Source organism: Lycium ferocissimum, chromosome 6 (assembly GCF_029784015.1).
Source record: "Lycium ferocissimum isolate CSIRO_LF1 chromosome 6, AGI_CSIRO_Lferr_CH_V1, whole genome shotgun sequence".
NCBI lineage: Eukaryota > Viridiplantae > Streptophyta > Magnoliopsida > Solanales > Solanaceae > Lycium > Lycium ferocissimum.
The window spans coordinates 74,018,756-74,036,988 of NC_081347.1; the positions used below are offsets into that span (position 1 = coordinate 74,018,756).

The 18,233-nt window shown below is 34.4% G+C and overlaps 3 protein-coding genes across 3 annotated transcripts; 2 read left to right on the forward strand and 1 right to left on the reverse strand.

Annotated features, from left to right (window-relative positions):
- The first annotated feature begins 3,113 nt into the window (after positions 1–3,113).
- LOC132060421 (protein S-acyltransferase 8-like) lies at positions 3,114–6,414 on the forward strand. The gene is made up of 5 exons (XM_059453465.1): positions 3,114–3,374; positions 4,358–4,543; positions 4,771–5,058; positions 5,315–5,545; positions 5,682–6,414. Exons 1-5 carry the CDS (start codon positions 3,330–3,332, stop codon positions 6,090–6,092), a joined length of 1,161 nt encoding a protein of 386 aa, XP_059309448.1. The 5' UTR covers positions 3,114–3,329; the 3' UTR covers positions 6,093–6,414.
- Positions 6,415–7,460: 1,046 nt separating this feature from the next.
- LOC132060422 (26S proteasome non-ATPase regulatory subunit 12 homolog A-like) lies at positions 7,461–13,497 on the forward strand. Its single transcript, XM_059453466.1, has 11 exons — positions 7,461–7,629; positions 8,172–8,366; positions 9,376–9,483; positions 9,590–9,694; positions 9,841–9,897; positions 9,974–10,170; positions 10,610–10,709; positions 10,978–11,090; positions 12,028–12,181; positions 12,265–12,342; positions 12,981–13,497. Exons 1-11 carry the CDS (start codon positions 7,627–7,629, stop codon positions 13,197–13,199), a joined length of 1,329 nt encoding a protein of 442 aa, XP_059309449.1. The 5' UTR covers positions 7,461–7,626; the 3' UTR covers positions 13,200–13,497.
- A 1,527-nt stretch (positions 13,498–15,024) lies between these two features.
- Positions 15,025–17,883, reverse strand: LOC132060423 (ethylene-responsive transcription factor ERF114-like). Its single transcript, XM_059453467.1, has 2 exons — positions 17,364–17,883; positions 15,025–16,104 (listed from the first exon to the last, which is right to left on the reverse strand). The coding sequence occupies exons 1-2, from the start codon at positions 17,680–17,682 to the stop codon at positions 15,281–15,283; spliced, it is 1,143 nt and encodes a 380-aa protein (XP_059309450.1). The 5' UTR covers positions 17,683–17,883; the 3' UTR covers positions 15,025–15,280.
- Positions 17,884–18,233: the final 350 nt, after the last annotated feature.

Below are 18,233 nucleotides of genomic sequence, written 5' to 3' on the forward strand. Positions count from 1 at the left end.
AGGCACACGGGCATAGAGAGCACAAAATAGTGAGGTAAGCGAGTTCTGTCGGGATGAATGTAGGAAATGGATGTAGTTTTTGTTATAAAGTCCCTTTGTGATTAGTCTAATGCAAAAATAGGATAAGAATTCACTTCGAATGAAGAATTCAGAATATTGTTTTCTGATATACATAAAAATCCGATCAAAGCGCCTTTTACTTCTAATAGAGTATAAACTAGATCAAAGTCATTCTCAACGAGATAAAAAATGATCTTATTTTTGTTATTCTAATTTTAGTTACTTTTGGTTTATTTTATTTTGTTAATTTTATCCCCATCGTCATTCGAAGGGGCCCAAACTATTCTAGTTTCCGATTAGATATACGGCTAAGTGACTCATAAATATGTACGTATACTTTTTGGAAATAAATTCAAATTTAAAAATCAACATAAAAGGAAAATCAAAATGGAACATTTTGTACACGTAATAAATATTTAATTAATTTCCACAAAAGAAGATATAACTTGATAAAATAAAATAAGATAATTAGGGATAAATTGTCAAAGACGATACAATATATATTGTACGTCACTTTTACTTTTTCTCATTCGGTCAAATTAATACTATGACGTGAATTGTGCCACTGATATTGTTGACTACTTTCCGATTGCCAAAAAGCAAAAATGTGATTATACAATATTTTTTTCCAACACTGATATGCATTGATCCAACTCAAGCCAGTTGTACAAAGCAAGAAGAAGCCTCGTTAACAATCCAATATGAGAAGTTTTCGGACCAAGAGACTTCATGAAATAGTGATAAAGCTAACAAAGCTAATCTATGGCTACATGTATTGGCACGTCTATTAATATATCTAAAAGCTACATCATCGAGATAACGGCTGAGATGTCAAATATCCTCACAAACAGTAATTACATCCTAAGAGGGGATTATTCTCCTATTAAGTATTTGAGTCATAGTTGACGAATCTAATAATATTGTTATATTTTTCCATCCTTGCTCCACGTACCGCAGTATGAATTGAAATCGCCAACGCTTCAGCTATCATGATTTTTCCAACAAAATAAATCGGACTACCGTAGGCTTGAAGCACATTTCCATTAGCCTTCAAGGCTATCACTACAATACTCGTTTTTTGAGTATTTTGAACCATACCTCAAGTTCGTCGTTCCAAAATAGAGTCAGTTCATACCAGAGCCCCACTGGATCAACAATATAAGAATTCTGCTTTCCAATTTTTCGTTGGAGCCACTGAAGCTTTTGTTGTTGATTTTTAGTCTCACATAAAAGAGCACAGTCGAGGGCTGGGGCGGTCCTTGACAGTTTGTACCTTATTTTTGCACAATTAATTAGAGCCCTTTTAGGATATGAATCCCCCCCCCCCCCCCCACACCTTCCCCTTTTTCCGACAAATATTTGCAAAACATTATTTCGCTATACATTGAAATGACTTTTTGATAAGTCGCAGAAGATGAGTTTTTCAAGTTTAAAAAAGTGATTTGATTAGTTATTCAACTTTCTTTCGAGTGAAATACATGTCCAAATATCATTTTTAAACTTCAACTTTAAATATTACTCAATTTTTTCTCCAAATATCACTCGTAGCCTGTTTAGCCAAGCTTTTTTTTTTTTTTTTCCTCACAAGTACTTATTTTTTTAATAAGTACTAATTTTTAAAAAGTGAGGTGTTTGGTCACGTTTTTGGGAGAAAATAAGCGCTTTTGGGGAGTAGTAGAAGCTAAAAAAATAACTTCTACCCAAAAACACTTTTGAGAAAAATACACTTATAATTAAACACTTTTAAAAGTTTGATCAAACACTAATTGTTGCTCAAAAGTGCTTTTTAAATTAGTTGATCAAATACAAATTATTTTTCGCCAAAAATACTTAGTTAAAAATTACTTTTCAAAATAAGCTGATTTTAGAAACTTGATCAAATAACATATCAATTTAGGTCCGAATGACTATTACATTTACTTAGGCCGTATCAATTCACTGTGGCCTTATCATTTCACTGTTAGTGAATACTTCCCCTACTCCTCACAGAAAGAGTGGCTAAACGATCAAATCAGAAAAGCATATGCAAGTAGTTTTACTGACTTGTATCTCGTCGACGTAATTCTTAAATTTTTTAAATATTTAAATTTATTTATAAAATAAAGCTCTTTTATCATGGAATACGAAACAAATGATATTATTTATTAATAAATATTTTTAATTATAAAATAAATCTAATACATTATGCATTTTATATTCTGCTCCATTCGTCCATTTTTACTTGTCACGCTTCGTTTATCGAGAGTCAAACTACATAAACTTTGACCACTATTTTAAGATATATTTTTCTTTTATCATATTAATATGAGAAGAAATGCAACTTATAGTATTTTTCGTATAATTTCTGAACATTTATATTTTAGATTTAAAATCAAATTTGATTTAGCTCTCGACAAGTGAAACGTGATAAGAAAAAAGGGACGAAGGGAGTAATAGAAATATGTAATTGTTCTTTTATAATGAATTAGGTAATTAGTATTCCCTCCATCTCATAATAAGTGTCATCTTAGCTAAAAAAATTTATCCTATAATAAGTGTCACCTTAGAAAACCAAGACATAAGTTGACTAGTTTTTTTCAATTTTATTCTTAGACAATAAAGTACATCTAAATAATGGTTAGAAAAGCCATATAATAATTTGATATTGTTGGATTCTCAATATCAAAAGGTTTACTTCTTGTGCATATTCTAATCAAAAGGTAAACGAAGAAATAAGATCTCTTGGCCTCTTACAATTTGAATAAAAGAAAATGTCTTTTCCAAATATCTTATGTGTTTTTTTCAAATTTCTTATGTGAAAAAAAATGAAGATCTCTTGTAAAAAGCCATAAAATTAAAAATAATTTGTAAAGGGCATTATTATATAGGAGTAATTGGATAAATTTTATATTATATTATTAATTTTTTAATATGTGTATTTTTAGATAAAGTGATTTTTATTATGAGACGGCAGGAATAGTACTTATATTCGCCCATTAAGATAAACAAAAGAAATGAGAAGGGCCGACACTAGAAAAGAAAAAGAAGAAAAGAAAAAAGAGAGAAAGGTAAAGGCATAAACTATGATTAAATCCACCGCATTTGAACCATAGACCGCCATTTTGACACGAATTTGTATGCACAAAAGTTGGAAAAAAAAGAAGAAAAATAACATAAAAATAAAATGAAAGCAAAAGCAAAAGAATTACAACTTCTGTTCATGTTTTTTCACCCTTGTTCTATTCTTCTTGCAGTTTTAGCAAAGTGACAAATCAAGAAATCATTATTTCATGGCCAAACCTAAGAGGGTATACCAGTCTTGGAAGGGCAACAATGTAAGCAACCTACTTTCTAGTTCATATATTATGTTACACATTAAGCAACCGTGTGTGTACTGTATTTTTTTTAAAGTATGCATAGTTCTTTTTGAGCTCAAGGATTATGCAAATTTGGAGATAGTTTTCTTTGAGTTTTAGTAAGCTAATAGCTCTTTTATAGTTTTCTTTGAGATTTTGTAAGCTAATAGCTCTTTTTAGGGATATGGGTATATGATGTATATATATTGTGTTTAAAAGTCGTTTTCTGTGTACTTTAGAGGAATTTGATCTGGGGTTTTGTTGCTTTACTTGCTTTGCTTCAACAAGAAAAGAAGATTTGGCGTGTTGGGGTTGCTAGATTGAGTTGTATTATTTGAATGTTACTTTTGAGCTTAAGGATTATGCAGATTTGGAGACAGTATTCTTTGATTTTCAGAAAGCTAATGATCTTTTTAAGGATATGAGTATTTGGTGTGTATATATATGTGTTATAACTAGTTTTTTGTGTACTTTAGAGGAATTTGATCTGGATTTTATTGCTTTGCATTCTCCTTGTTGAAAGATTTGGTCTTGTTGTTCTGCTTTACTTCTGCTTTACTTGCCTGTCTTGGACAGGAGAAGAATATTGGGCCTCCTGGTTGCTGGATTAGTTCTAATGTGTTTGTCACTTGTTTAAGCATAAAGATCATAGTCTTCTTCATTTGGATTTTAATTGCATATTGTCTCTTGCTTGTTGATGGGATAATTTGTATATTAGTAGTGCTAGGCAGAGTTGTTTACTTTAGGTTTCGATAAACTGCACATGATTGCACAAGTAATAAGTGATAAGTAGAGTATTGTTTCCATAAAGACTAGGTATCAATTACCAAAATTAGGTTAAGCGTCGTCTTTATTTGAACTATTGAATTCGGTGTGGGTTTGAAGTAAAAGAAAAAAAACAAAAACAAAGTAATGTTTATTCGCACTTAACGTTCTTTTTGGTTAATGTTTGTTATCTGCAGATATTCTTGTTTGATGGGAGGCTGATATTCGGGCCAGATGCTAAGTCATTGATCATCACCTTTACGCTTATCCTTGTTCCTGTTGTTATATTTTGTGTATTTGTTGCAAACAATCTTGCTCACGAATTCACAACTGGAAGTACAGGATATGCAATTTTGGTCTTAGCAATTGTCTTCACAATCTATGTTAGTTCCCTCATCACTTCCATTTATTTGTCCTGTAATATTTTATCATATGTGGGGCGAAGTTCCAGTATTACTTATTTCCGTCTTACTTCTAGCAGAAATCTGTCCATAACTTTCTATTTATGCTTCTGCAAACATCCCCAGAGTGTCCAACTTTTCTGTTTATGTTTTTTCTTCTGTTGTTTTCTTTGTACTTCACAGTCTTGACATCGTGCTTGTTGCAATAGGTCTTGTTTCTTCTACTTGCAACATCAACTAAGGATCCTGGCATCGTTCCACGCAATTCTCATCCTCCAGAGGAAGTTAATGGTTATGATTCTTCAGCTTCCATTGAAGTTGGAAAACCTTTGCCTCGCACCAAAGAAATCCTTGTAAATGGTCTGCCAGTGAGAGTTAAATATTGTGAAACATGCATGTTGTATCGTCCGCCAAGATGCTCTCATTGCTCAGTATGTAATAACTGTGTGGAGCGGTTTGACCACCATTGCCCTTGGGTGGGTCAATGCATTGGAAAGGTAATGAACCTTTTCCTTCTACACCTTATTCTGTTCTCAACGTTCCTTTGTGTTTCCACTTTATATTCCTTTTCTTTGTATAACTATCTTTATGGTTTCTCGTTCTCATCATGAAGATGAAACCTGCCACCTTTGCTATTTTTTTAAGAAATTCACGTCAGCTTCAAGTTTTGCTGCTTTGCTGAATTTAGTTGATTTATAGTAGCTGCGCCTTTGCTGCCTCTTGAGACTCATTTCTTTCCTTTTTGGTGTACAGCGCAACTATCGTTGCTTCTTCCTATTTGTTTCATCAACTGCTCTCCTCTGTGTTTACGTCTTTTCCATGTCGGCATTATATCTTAAGCTTCTTGTGGATGATTGTGGAACCGTTTGGAAGGCTATCAAAGTATCACCAGCATCAGTGGCGCTGATGGCATATTGTTTTGTTGCGCTTTGGTTTGTTGGAGGTCTCACTGGCTTCCATTTGTATCTCATAAGTAGAAATCAGGTTAGTCTTTTACACCTCTTATGTCAATATATAATTTAATTCTCGTTTGCTTCAGTTTGCAAGTATAATAATTGCAGTACTGGTTAGTTTCTATATGCATAGTTTTCATTCGTTTTACTTATATTGAACTGCATAGACCACATATGAGAACTTTCGGCGTAGAGGACCAGGAGACAACAGGATCAATGTGTATGACCAGGGTTGCATGAACAGTTTTCTTGAAGTATTCTGCTCGAAGATAGAACCTTCGAAGAACAATTTCCGCGGATATGTACATGAAGAGGCATCAAAGCCTAGCAAAGGGGGCAACATTCAAGCAACAGAAGTTGACATCTCTGACGAGGATAGAAGAGTCAAAGTAGAAGATGATGTTATGATTGGAGATGATCTCATGAAGCTATCCCAACGACGTAACTCTCAAGACATTGGAGATGTTAGAGGTAGAGGAAGTGACAGGTCACCCATAAGTCGTTCTGAGCTCGACTTTGGATTTGGTTTGGAGTCGCAGTTTTCCTCCAGATCCGAGGCTCGCCATTCTGGCTGGTGAAGAAGAAGAGAAGGAAACTGATCCGATATTTCCATCTTACCAAAGCCATCTCTACTGCAATGATTTTGCAGTCAGTTCCGAGATTTGAAATGTAACACATTATGGTGGCTAGCCATGAAAATGCATCTCGACTGCTCTTTCTGGGTGCCATTCTTGCTCAACCTGTTTTCAGTGGAAGGGACCAGGCATACAACAACTTTGTCACAAAACATGGATGATCTGTAAACTTCTATAATATTTTTTGCTTGTTTTTATTTCTTGAAAGAACTATGGACATATGTCAAAAGAATTTTTAAATGTATACATCTAGTCATTCTTTCCCTGTTACGCTTCCTATATGGTAAGACACATCTTTTCTAACATCAATTTTCCATATTCAATCAATCCATATGGAGCGTGAAAAGGAACATTATTAAATTATTGTCCTCGATTTTTGTTGATTGCCTAAGATGTTTGACACATTTCAGTGCCATGTTGAAAAGCCTAAGTAGATAATAGATGAATATAATTATGTCTTTTTGCTCAAAGTAGGCAAATAATTGCATCTAAACCAGAATCAGCAAAAACAGTGCAAGCCTTTTAGTAAGGAAATGTGCTGCTAACTCAAATTACATGATGATTGAAGCCTTTAGCATTATTGTCATTCAAATATCAAGCGAGGCAATTAGATGATGAGTTTTTTCCAAAAAATTTATATAGGTAAAAAGTGACAAGTACGTATAAATGAGTGAAGTTGTGCACGAATTAATCTGCACAGAACAATTATATATGTAAAAAAGGTACATGTTAGTAGGCGTTTGGCCATGTTTTTCACTTTATTTGAAATTTTGAAGTTGAAGTTGTGTTTGGTTATTGTTTTTGCAAATAATATTTAGTTGTTTGAATGTACTGAAAGTGAAAACAGGTTTTTAGGTGTTTTTCAAATTCCAAATACAACGTCAAGTTGTATTTGGAATTTTTCACGGCCAAACGTTAATTTTCAAATAAAGTGAAAACATTTTCCAGAAAAAAGTGAAAAATTCTTATGGCCAAACGGGTCCTTAGTGTAATTTCACAAGTGGAGTTTAGGGTGAGGGTAGTATGTGCAGACCTTACCCTATCTCGAGAAGGTAAAGAAGTTGTTCACGATAGACCATCGGCTCAAAAACAGATGAAAAAGAAGGCAATAGCAACAAGCAAAAACAACAACAAGGTAATACTTAGAAAAATAAATTTACATGAAAATATCACTAATACTTAGAAAATAAATTTACATGAAAATATCACTAATACTTAGAAAAATAAAAAGAGTTCATAAAATTTAAATTATGAATCCGTCTCGTATTCAATACTAAGAAAATCTTTGCAACATTATGTCCTAACCCCTTGTACAAGAAAACTCGATTGAAATTGAAAAGAAAAAAGAAAGAAAGTAAACAAAGAAAAATAGAAAAGCAGCTAACATAGACTGAAAAAAGCAGTAAAAGAGAGGCCGTGTTCAACACTTTATACTCTCTCTCTCTCTCTTAGGGTTTCACAGCGATCTCAATCAAACATGGTAATAATCTACTACTATGCTCCACTTAAAAATCTCATTTTGTTTTACTAATTTCTTATCTGAATTTAATTTTTTGGAAATTTGAACTGTAAATTTAATTTTGTGATATTTCCAAATTCTATGTTTCGTTCACTAAATTCATATCTCATTTGAGCTTATTCAATGATTGTTTTTTGCTCAATTATGAACTGTAAATTTAATTTTGTGATATTTCCATATAGATTTATGTTACAAAATGATAATCTACTATTCTACAGTTCAAATTTGTTTTGTTTTACTATATTCAGATCTCGTTTCCGCATATTGAATTCATTTTTGGGAAAATTACGCCCTATCTCTATTTTGGAAAATATTTACACCATGTAGTCCATACTTTGGAGTTTGTTACCCGATTTAGCTCATATTTCTGTATTTATACACTATTATACTAGGTTGATACATTATGTATAATGCTTTTGGGCTACGTGGCGTAATATTTTTCAAAAAGCTGTATATTTTTGAAAATTTCTCTTGACTTTTTGCTCAATGTTGCTTGATTTCAGGAAAGTGATGGGAAATTGGAAGTGCAAATAGAGACACTGTTGAATGTGGAGAAGCAAATGAGACAAGCTGGAGATGTTGCGGGTACGAGGAAAGCCGCTACTGATATTATTCAGCTATGCTTCGATGCTCGTGCTTGGAATACACTTAATGAACAGATTGTTCTCTTGTCTAAGCGTCGTGGACAATTGAAACAGGTAATAAGAAATTCTTATTAGTATATGTGACCTTGTAAAGGAATATAGATGATTGTGTATAGTTATTCTGACTAGTTTGACATTTAGGCATGGCTAATTGATATATAAACACATATACTAGTTTGAGATTTAGTTTTAGATGTTCGAAAACTACACGAAAAATACTATAAGTTGCAATTTTTTTTCTCATATTAATATGACGAAAAAATACATCTTAAAATGTTGGTTAAAGTTCATGTAGTTTGATTCTCGAGAAGCGAAACGTGGCAAGTAAAAGTGAACGGAGGAAGTACATACTAGGTGTACATTTATACATGTCCTTTAAGACAATTATATAAATTTGCAGAACCATATATTTTTTGTGATCCTGATAAAAAATAATTCAAATATGGAGAGCCAATATGGGAGGCCATACTAAGGGAATAATACTTTAGTTATTTAGATTTCGCAATTTCCGTGGGGGCCAAACATTTGTATGGCTGATGTACTGGTTTGTGCTTTTGTGGTATCCAATGATTATGTCCCAAGAATAGTTGGTTTTTGCCTTAATGCAGACTTTAGCAAAACAGGTTTGCAACATGTTGATGCTTTCTAATGTTTGTTTACTTACCTATCAGAAATAATCTATAGAAGTCGTACGCATTTGGGGGAGAAAAGAGAGGATTTTCCTTTTATATAGTTCACTCATCATCTGCATGATTAGATGAGTAATGTGGTGATGCGTATATGTGTTAATGCTTAGGCATGCTTAGCTACTAGACATGTGCCTGTTTGCCTTGGAAAGTTTATTACTGGTACAGTTGAATATATGCTCCTGCCCATTGATTATGTGAAGTGCTTACAGGCATGTTCATTCGTTACATAACATATTGTATGTGGAACTATGCATTGCTATCAGAATCCTGTGAGACATGGTGTTTTTCCAGTGGTGATGGATGATCTTATGGGTTTGTCTGTCCAATAGTATTGTATAATAACACTGTTTAGCATCTTTTTGGGACTTGTGCAGGCTGTACAGGCTATGGTCCAACAAGCGATGCAGTATATTGACCAGACACCTGATCTTGAAACTAAGATAGAACTCATCAAGACACTTAATAATGTATCTGCAGGAAAGGTAAGTGTTCATTTGTCTGTTTTTCTTTTATATTTTAAATTAGAACACTCGGTTATCTTTTGTCCTTTTTTTTCCTCCCACTGAGGGACTTGAATCTTGCATGTAGATATATGTTGAAATTGAGAGAGCCCGTTTGATTAAGAAACTTGCAAAAATTAAAGAAGAACAAGGACACATAGACGAGGCTGCTAATTTGATGCAAGAAGTTGCGGTCAGTATTCCTTGACCTTCTCCTTGGTGACTGCTTGGTCTTTTTGCTTTAGTGATCAGTGTCAAGCTGAGCCTCAGTTTTTAATTAGAAGCTTGTTGGGATCACTTACTTGCAATGTTACCATTGATGGGTGTGTTGACGGACAGGTTGAAACTTTTGGAGCAATGGCAAAAACAGAGAAGATAGCTTTTATTCTTGAACAAGTATGTATCGCTGATCCTTTTCTTTCTAAAGCTGGAGCATGACTTTGGACTAGTTATGTAATGCTGAACTCTGCAGGTGCGTCTCTGTTTAGATAGTCCAGATTATGTTCGTGCACAAATACTCTCAAGAAAGATCAATCCCAAAGTGTTTGAAGCCGATCCTTCTAAAGAAAAGAAGAAACCAAGAGAAGGTGACAATGTAGTTGAAGAGCCTGCTCCAGATATTCCATCACTGTTAGAGTTGAAGCGAATCTACTATGAATTGATGATTAGGTGAGTTATGATTCTATGTGGAGTTTGGCTGAAGTTGTTTTCTCTTGATTTTGATGATAAACTAGACCATTCTTACCCCAAGCGCTCAGGGGCTCAGCATATTTATGCCAAGTCATAATTTGAACAGATTAGTAGTTGTGGTTGATGTCTCTCTTCTTCACTGATTTTTGATGATTTTTGTAGCATGGTCGTAATTTGAACAGACTTGTGTTTGAATAAATTCACTGACTTGCTTCCTAGTTGATTTTCAATGCATCCTGACCCTTGATGCACATTACTCATTTTACGATGGAATAAGATTAACATGTGCATTCCGGGTGAAACATTCTGATTTTCACTTACTAGAAAGATAGAGACTGCAGTTGTTGCATCTGGAACCTTTCTTTGCATTTGTATGTCTTAAACTGGCACAATCATTTCTTTTATTCCGGTGCTGCAGGTATTACTTTCATAACAATGATTACCTAGAGATATGTCGCTGTTACAAGGCCATATATGAGATCCCTTCTGTAAAGGAAGACCCAGCACAATGGATACCAGTAAGCCTTGTTCACTTATACTTTTGAGGTGTAGTTATGGTAATCTGTGCACCTCATATGCAAATTTTTTAAGTCATGATTGCGCCCATGAATTATCATTCTTAACTAGAGAAGTAATGTATAATATCAACACGCGATATCAAATTCCGATGAACATTGGTGACATAAGTAGAAGAAGGTAGTGAATATTAACATATTTACTTGACAGAGATCCACTTGATACTTGGTTGCCCCTAAATTATGCTGTATTTTCCCCCCTATTATGCAGGTGCTGAGGAAGATTTGCTGGTATTTGGTTTTGTCACCGCATGATCCTATGCAGTCGAGTCTTCATAACTCAACTTTGGAGGACAAGAATCTTTCAGAGATCCCTCATTTCAGGTTTTCTCTCGAAAACTCTACTTGCACTATTTTGTTTATGGAGCTGGGGATAAGCAATTATCTTTCATTTGCCCATAGGAGCTTGTGGGAAAGATGTTTCTCAAATTTTGCAAACCATCATCAGCACCCTTTCTGGAAACTATCCCCTGCTTTTGTATCAACGGACCATTTGGTAGTATTTTGTAATAAAATGGAGAAGAAACCCTGTGATTTAGCTTACATTTCTCTTTATGCAAGCTAGATATAAGTTTCTTTTGTCTCATAATTACCTTTATCAAAGAAAAATTGTGTTTCTCTCATATGACTTGAATCCATATTCAAGATTAGATGCAGATGTATCAACCTGAATGTTTGATAATTTCTAGTGTGTGTCTGTGGTAATAAGTTTGAGTAGTGAGACTGCCTTTTGATGGACTTAAAGAACATCACTCTTTAACTATGCTGCTTCTTCAGCAAAACATCATTTCTTTACAAGCATCAGAAGGAGATTATCATAATTCATCTTTCTAAATTAACTAATTTTTTTCTCAGAACTGTTGTTGTTAAGTAAAACCTCTACAAGAAGATATTGTGTATAGTACGGTAATAAGTTTAGTGGTGAGGCTGCTCTTGATGAACTTTTAGAACACATTCCTGACTACCATCAATAAAAGATCGTTGTAATTTAATTATTAATGCATCTGTCTTATTAAGTTTAGTTTCTGAAACTTTTGTGTCAAGTAGAAACTCTAAAGGGAAATAATAAATAATGGCTTGGGATTAATTAACCATATTCTCTCAATTTATAAACCTGGAAGTGAAATTGGCGGAAAATTATTCTGATTTTTATGGGACAGGTTCAATATGAAAATTTACAATTTTCTTAAATCCTTGTGCTCCAGTAGGCAAGCAGTTTGGGTGTAAGGTTTAGTAGTATCTACCTTTTCTTTTGTTCTAGGTTGCTTCTGAAACAATTAATTACCATGGAAGTCATTCAGTGGACATCATTATGGAATACCTTCAAGGATGAGTTTGAAAATGAGAAGAATATGCTTGGTGGTTCCTTGGGTGACGAGGCAGCTAAAGATCTTAGACTGAGAGTTACAGAGCATGTAATATCCTTTGCTGCACGCCTCCAATTCGCTCCTTTTATGGCTTCTATTGATTCATTTATCTAATTATTATTTCCTTGCAGAACATTCTTGTTGTCTCAAAATACTACTCGAGGATAACTCTGAAGAGATTAGCAGATTTATTGTGCCTAGAAATTCAGGTTGGATTCATGATTCCTGATTATGCATCACATCTGCAACAAGATAAATTTTCTTCAGATTGATTCTCTGCTGCAAAGTTTGTTGGGATTTAACCTTTTTCCAGTTTCCGCTATAGCACCATCAAAACTTAAATTAAGTGTAGACTGGGGCTGCAAGGGCTTGAATCGTGGGTTTAATTTAAATACCACCCCCCTGCCAAAAAAAAAAAAAAAGAAGCAAAAAGCAACATAACCTTGTGTTCTGGTACCACATGTCACTAACGCTGTTTGACGTGAATCAGTACGAGAGCTGCTACAAGCTCTCAAATTAGAGCCCATCTTGATTTTTAGTCTATAGCATGTAGATTTAAAATAGTACTCCAAAAGCTCTATTGGCTATTAACTTCCAGTTAGGTATTAGTTTGGGAACTGAAAACTATGATCTGGCTGCCTAAGTTTGACTATTTTATGGCTGAAGAATGCCCTTTTATCCAGTTCCATATGATCTTCCTGATTATATTGTTTATCCATCTAAGCCGCATCCTCGGTCATTGTTATTTAGAACATTGTTTACATGTTCTTCTGATCCGATTGAGATTGCTGTTTTACTTATTAACATGTTCTTCTGGTGATGCTCATCTTTTGTTCTCTCATCTCAGGATGCTGAAAAACATCTTTCCGAAATGGTTGTATCAAAAGCACTGGTCGCGAAGATTGATAGACCTGTGGGTATAGTCTGTTTTCAACCTGCAAAAGACAGCAACGACATTTTAAATTCATGGGCTTTTAATTTGGAGAAGTTGCTCGACCTTGTTGAGAAGAGTTGTCACCAAATCCACAAGGAGACAATGGTGCACAAAGCTGCAATAAGGGCTTGAAAGACTGGCAGAACTCTATGAGGTAGCTCATCAATTATGGTAATTGTCATCGGGGAGCAGTTATGTGACAAAATTGAAACCGTTTTGCAGTCTGGCCTGCCCACGCTTAAAGGGGAAAAAAAGCTCGTAATTTTGGACCCTCTACCTCTGCTATCTTCGTCTGCCTGCTTGCTTTCCTCAGCTTCCTGGCTTAGACTTTTTCTTTTTGTACTTTTTTTCTTCTTGTATTATCCAGATGCTTTAGTCATTGTGATCAACAACTAAACGTTGATGTTAAGAGATCATAGGTTTGTTGATACTTTACTCTCAATTGTTAATCAAATAGGATCAGAGGACCAAAAAGATTCGGCTTTTTTACAGGTTTGATATCAATCGTGTGATACCGGATTATAGAATTCTTGGTGGATGAAATAACTTTTATCAGCTTTTATACTGTCAAGATTAGACGACTTGATGGAGCCCGTAAGGGTGACTCAGTTGGTTGAGCATGGGGCTTCCATAATGGAGGTCTCGGGTTTGAAACCCCCTGCCTACAAAAGGTAGGGGATTTGTCTTTTGGGTTGAGAGGCATCGCACGGCGAGAACTGCACAGTGTGGGTTATCTCTTCATGTGGTTTTGCGGTTGTGCATCGCAGAAGCGGGATTCATTGTCTTGTGCGCACCCAAAGGGTAGCGGCTGCGGGTTTTCTTGTCATAAAAAAAGAAAAGAAAAAAAGATTAGACTTCTTGATGACCGGTACAAGGCAATGCATCTTTCTTGCTTTGAGAATTGTTTGTTACTTGTTTAACTTGAATGAACGCGGATGTGAGTTGTCTTTGATACCTTTTTAGCATTATATTATAAGAAAAGATATTGTGGAGTCGAAAAATTCCCATTTTGAACTATTTTCTAAAGCATTATTAAATGGGGTATCAAAAGCGAATAGAGATAGGTCCATTTTTATTATTCTGAAGTTACATGAAGAATATTTTGGACTGATGCAAATTGATTGGATGGATAGAGTATTTGATAAGAAAGAGCCATTTGGCTCCGTAGTCTTGCATCTTGCATTCAGTCTCCCTTTCCTTCTTAATAAGGTGAACAGCCGCATTAGCCGCATTATCCTTTTATGATAGTCGACATTACTCCCTAATTGGTCTACATCGATCAACATGCATATGACAAATTATAGCTTTCTTGGACTGAGGAACATTCACATGAGTTCGTTGAGGTGTTTTCATATATATGTGGTCCTTTTTTATATTCTATTGAGCATTTGGGTTGGTCTGCCCAGCTCACCCTTAGCTGGTCCTTTTTCGGTTTGTTCCATTTCAGCCACAGGAAAGATGCACTGAAGAGGCATTTTCAACGTGTGGAGAATCCAGTTGAGTTGGGAACTAATTGCCATCCTTAATGACATGATTTGTCTTAACCAATTGCTGATCACCCTCTTATTGAATTGTTGGTAATGAGCATAATCTTAGTAATCCCTCCGTTCACTTTTACTTGTCCAGTATTCTAAAAATAGATTTTCACTTTTATTTGTCACTTTTAGCATATCAAGAAAAAACAATTTCTTTTTTCCTGTTTTACTCATAGTTTTAATTACTCATTTCAAATCATTTTTCAAATTTACTAAAAATATGCACCAATTAATATGGGCATCATGGTAAATTAAGCACTTCATTTATTATTTTTTAAGGGGTGTCAAGAAAGTCCATAGTGGACAAGTAAAAAGTGAACGGAGGGAGTATCTTGCATGCATATATTAACTTGTTTACTCAAAAGCTTTAATTTGACTTGATTCTTAGATTCAATATCAGCCAAATACCAACATATAAAATAAGATAGACAAACATTATGTCATAATCATTGCTTATTTCATCATCATCAACATCATCTTGTTGTTCTTCTTGTTAAAACAAGAAATTTCCAAAAAATAACTCTCATTTTATAAGATCCTACTCAAGATTTATATCTCAACAACTAAGCCAAAAAGGTAAAGAGAACTTTGTCCACCTACATTGTTCACTATGTAGACCGGTTCTGGTTTCACAATCCATTCAAAAATCACATTGAAGTGATAAACATAAATCTCTAACTAGTCACGACTATTAGATTTTCTAGAAGAAGGGTGATGAGCTGAATCCGATGAAGTAGCCCGAAAATCACTTGCACTACTCTGACCGGTAGGTTGAGAACCCTGGATAAACATAAAGGGAATAAAAGGCGCTTGAGAAGAAGAAGAAGACGACGACAATGAAGAAGAAGAGTATTGTAATGTAGTAGAAAACATGGATTGGTTTAACAAACTTGAAGATGAATGCACCCTTTGATAATCATCATTCAAGAAATACTGAGGGTCTATGTCACTATTACTATTTGCTGATTGAGTGTGAACTATAGGATTATCATTAGGGAAAGAAGAACCAGTGTAAAGGGTATTCCCCAGGGAATACGTGGGAAGTGCGCTTGTCAGAAATTGTTTTTCCGTCGAAAATTCCAAATCGTTTTCCGCGGAATCCGTGGGAAATGTGCTCGTAGGGAACTGATTTTCCGTTGTAAATCTCATATTACCGACGGCATTCTGACGCGGAATTGATGTAGGCACGAGTCTAACATTTTCAGGGAAGTTGAGTTTAGCTTTGCTGCCTCTAAATTTTAGTGCAGCTTCATCATAAGCTCTAGCAGCATCTTCAGCAGTGTTGAAAGTTCCAAGCCAAACCCTGGCAGCTTTGTTTGGATCTCTAATTTCAGCTGCCCATTTTCCCCATGGCCTTTGTCTCACTCCTCTATATCTTCTTCTTGGTTGATTATGATCAATAATGGTATTATTATGATCATATGTAGGAGTAGTATATATGAATGTTGCTTCTGTTGTTGGTGTGTTGCTTGCAATAGTCCTAACATTTGAACTTTCCCCACCTATTAACACAATAATGCATTCCAAGAAAACAAAATTAGGAGTAGGAAATTATTGATGATAATCTCTCAGAGTTCATGCAAACTTAATGAATTAGAATCTTGCCGATGGTTAGAAGTCGAAAGAGTAAATACGATTTTCAATACTTTGCTTATGTACGACAACAAAGTAGCAAGCACATTCTAATTAGTTTAGGTTAATCAATAGATCCTTTCAGTCATTCACCGAATGATAAATATTAACTATAACAGATGGACACAGACGACATAAATAACGGAGAATCTAATATTTTAAAATGTATTGAGAACAGTGGAAATCCTTTATTAGCTTGATATCTTCTAATGCATGCCATGTTATGAGAGGCAAGAACCAAAATAAAGAACAAAGGAATTGCAGCAATTTACGTATAATAAGATGCAGACAAGCCAACATGCTTAGTTGCTTATTAAATCGTTTATGTATATCACACCTCTCTATTTGTCAGCATCTACACTTAATTAGCTTTTTAGCAACACTGATCTTCAAACTATGATATAAGAAGAAAAAGACTATTAGCCTTACTTCATGTCTTTTTATACATCAACAAACAAGAACAACAACTACAACAACAACGTACCCAGTGAAATCCCACAATGTGAGGTCTGGGGAGGGTAAAGTGTCACCTTGATCACTTACCCAACAATGTAGGAGGAAAGCTGTTTCCGAAAGACCCTCGACTCAAGAGAAAGCATGGCAAAAAAAAGGTCAGATAAGGACAAGTAATTCAAAGTAGTATGAAAATGAAATAGAGCAAGATCGAAGACCATGATAAACAATCTGAAAAAAAGAATAGATACATAAAATACTCGAAGTACAAGAAATAACATATAGTAGCAGGAAATCAAGGACAAGAAACTATAGGCAAAAACAAACAAGAAGAACAAATTAATTAGTACTATACTTCTATGTTATATACACAATGATAGTGTAAGGAATTTTCTACACCATTAATGTAACTTAACATGATTAATTACTCATCATTTGCTAAATATCTCCAATCGATGTTTTAAATATAAGTATTTGCAATCATAGGAGGAGCTAGAGGTGGAACTAAAAATCATATTTTATATAGAGTAGATAATAAACTCCGTTGATGAAAATTCTACCTTCACACACGGCTAGTAATTAACCTTTTAAATGATATGCTTATAAATATTTTTTAAAATAGAGCTTAAGCTCTAAATAATACTAATGAACATTCAAAAAATATGAATTTACATACCTGATGGTGAACTAATATCAGACAAGAAGTGTTGCTCTTCATGTCCCCTTTTCTCTCCAACACCTCCAGAAAATTCACACAAAGATGAACCAATATTATTATTATTCGAATTAGCTGCACCAATATCTCCTTGATGATCCATTAATACTCTATCTTCACCAGTAACGACACGTGTCAGTGCAGAAACCATCACAGACATTTCTTCTTCTCTGTTAATATTACCCGAAAACGTCGATCCCAACACATTAAAATTAGAGCTCTCATCATCTCTTTCCCCGTCTCTTTTGCTTCTAAAATTCGCCACCTTGAGTATACACATGTAACAACTTCACTAAATAAAGGGACTTGATAACAAAATCTAGTATATACTATATAGTATAAGACTAACTAAAAAGTCCTAACAATTATAATATAAAATGAGAAGTTTGAATTAAACTTCAAAATTCAAAGAGAAAGAAAAAAAAAATTGAGTTTCAAGAAAGTTGACAAGAGGTGGCAAACTAATATCTTTTTTTTTTTTTTTTAAGCTTTCTTGAACCGACCGCTATATATAGACATTTGAACAGCTCAAGTTGGGAGTTGAAAATATACTAAAATACAAAAGAAATAAAAAAAGTAAACTCAAAAATAAAATAGATGTATAAAGATATTAAACCAAAGCCACTAGAAGAGTCGGCTGGTCAGCTAGATAAAGATATTAAACCAAAGCCACTAGAAGAGTCGGTTGGTCAGCTCATGAGCTAGCTAGATATTCCTTAATTTGTATTCTTCTTTCGAGTAGTTCAAAGGAGGAGAAAATACTCTTGATGAAACATTCTATTTTTGCTTTTTGGTTTACTTTTCATTATTGTTGTTTTTGGACAAGCTAAG

Bases quoted from the DNA above. Each gene is read 5' to 3' on its own strand.
- LOC132060422 (XM_059453466.1), top strand. The intron at 9,484-9,589 runs GTAAGTGTTCAT...TCTTGCATGTAG, and splicing joins ATAATGTATCTGCAGGAAAG to ATATATGTTGAAATTGAGAG. The intron at 12,182-12,264 runs GTAATATCCTTT...ATTTCCTTGCAG, and splicing joins GACTGAGAGTTACAGAGCAT to AACATTCTTGTTGTCTCAAA.
- LOC132060423 (XM_059453467.1), bottom strand. From the start codon at position 17,682: ATGTGTATACTCAAGGTGGCGAATTTTAGAAGCAAAAGAGACGGGGAA. The intron at 16,105-17,363 runs GTATGTAAATTC...TTGTGTTAATAG, and splicing joins TGATATTAGTTCACCATCAG to GTGGGGAAAGTTCAAATGTT.
- LOC132060421 (XM_059453465.1), top strand. From the start codon at position 3,330: ATGGCCAAACCTAAGAGGGTATACCAGTCTTGGAAGGGCAACAAT. The intron at 3,375-4,357 runs GTAAGCAACCTA...TGTTATCTGCAG, and splicing joins AGTCTTGGAAGGGCAACAAT to ATATTCTTGTTTGATGGGAG. The intron at 5,059-5,314 runs GTAATGAACCTT...TTTGGTGTACAG, and splicing joins TGGGTCAATGCATTGGAAAG to CGCAACTATCGTTGCTTCTT.